We start from the raw sequence: 397 nt of genomic DNA, 5'->3' as shown, positions 1-397 counted from the left end.
ACCTGAGGCCAGCTGCCCAGGCAAGGCCTGCACTTGTCGTGAAACAGGTTCTGGAGAGAAGTCTTCTGCTCGCTGGCCATCATCTTATGGAGAGCTTCGTTCTCCTCCCCTTCGCGCTCCAAAATCTGCGTGAAACAGTTAATCAGACCCCGGCTTCAGTTCCTAGAAGGGCGACGTGACCTTCCCCCGCCGCACCGGGTCAAGTTAAAGAGAAAACCAGAAACACGAGGGCGTGTTTACGGTCAACAGTTCCAACGGCGATGGAAATACCTTGCACTGGGAACAGCACTCTTTGTTGTTCGGGAATTCGGGGGCCTTTGGAAAATATTGCTTGAGTTTCTCCCAGGCTTCCTTGGAAACCACCCGCCATTCGTTGTCGGAGATGCACAGGTTCACT

General features: G+C 53.7%; 1 protein-coding gene across 1 annotated transcript in view; it reads right to left on the bottom strand.

Moving 5' to 3' along the window:
- The window catches only part of USP48 (ubiquitin specific peptidase 48), a gene marked incomplete at both ends in the record, with an annotated part of 19,355 nt that overhangs the window by 7,205 nt on the left and 11,753 nt on the right, over positions 1–397 (bottom strand). Inside the window, 2 exons of the mRNA XM_010131685.1 lie at positions 3–125; positions 271–395. Coding sequence (XP_010129987.1) covers positions 3–125; positions 271–395 — 248 coding nt within the window. The remainder of the gene's footprint in view (positions 1–2; positions 126–270; positions 396–397) is intronic.

The sequence above is a fragment of the Buceros rhinoceros genome, unplaced genomic scaffold (genome assembly GCF_000710305.1).
Source record: "Buceros rhinoceros silvestris isolate BGI_N320 unplaced genomic scaffold, ASM71030v1 scaffold29052, whole genome shotgun sequence".
NCBI classification, from domain to species: Eukaryota; Metazoa; Chordata; class Aves; order Bucerotiformes; family Bucerotidae; genus Buceros; species Buceros rhinoceros.
This window is presented reverse-complemented; position numbering and strand designations above follow the sequence as displayed.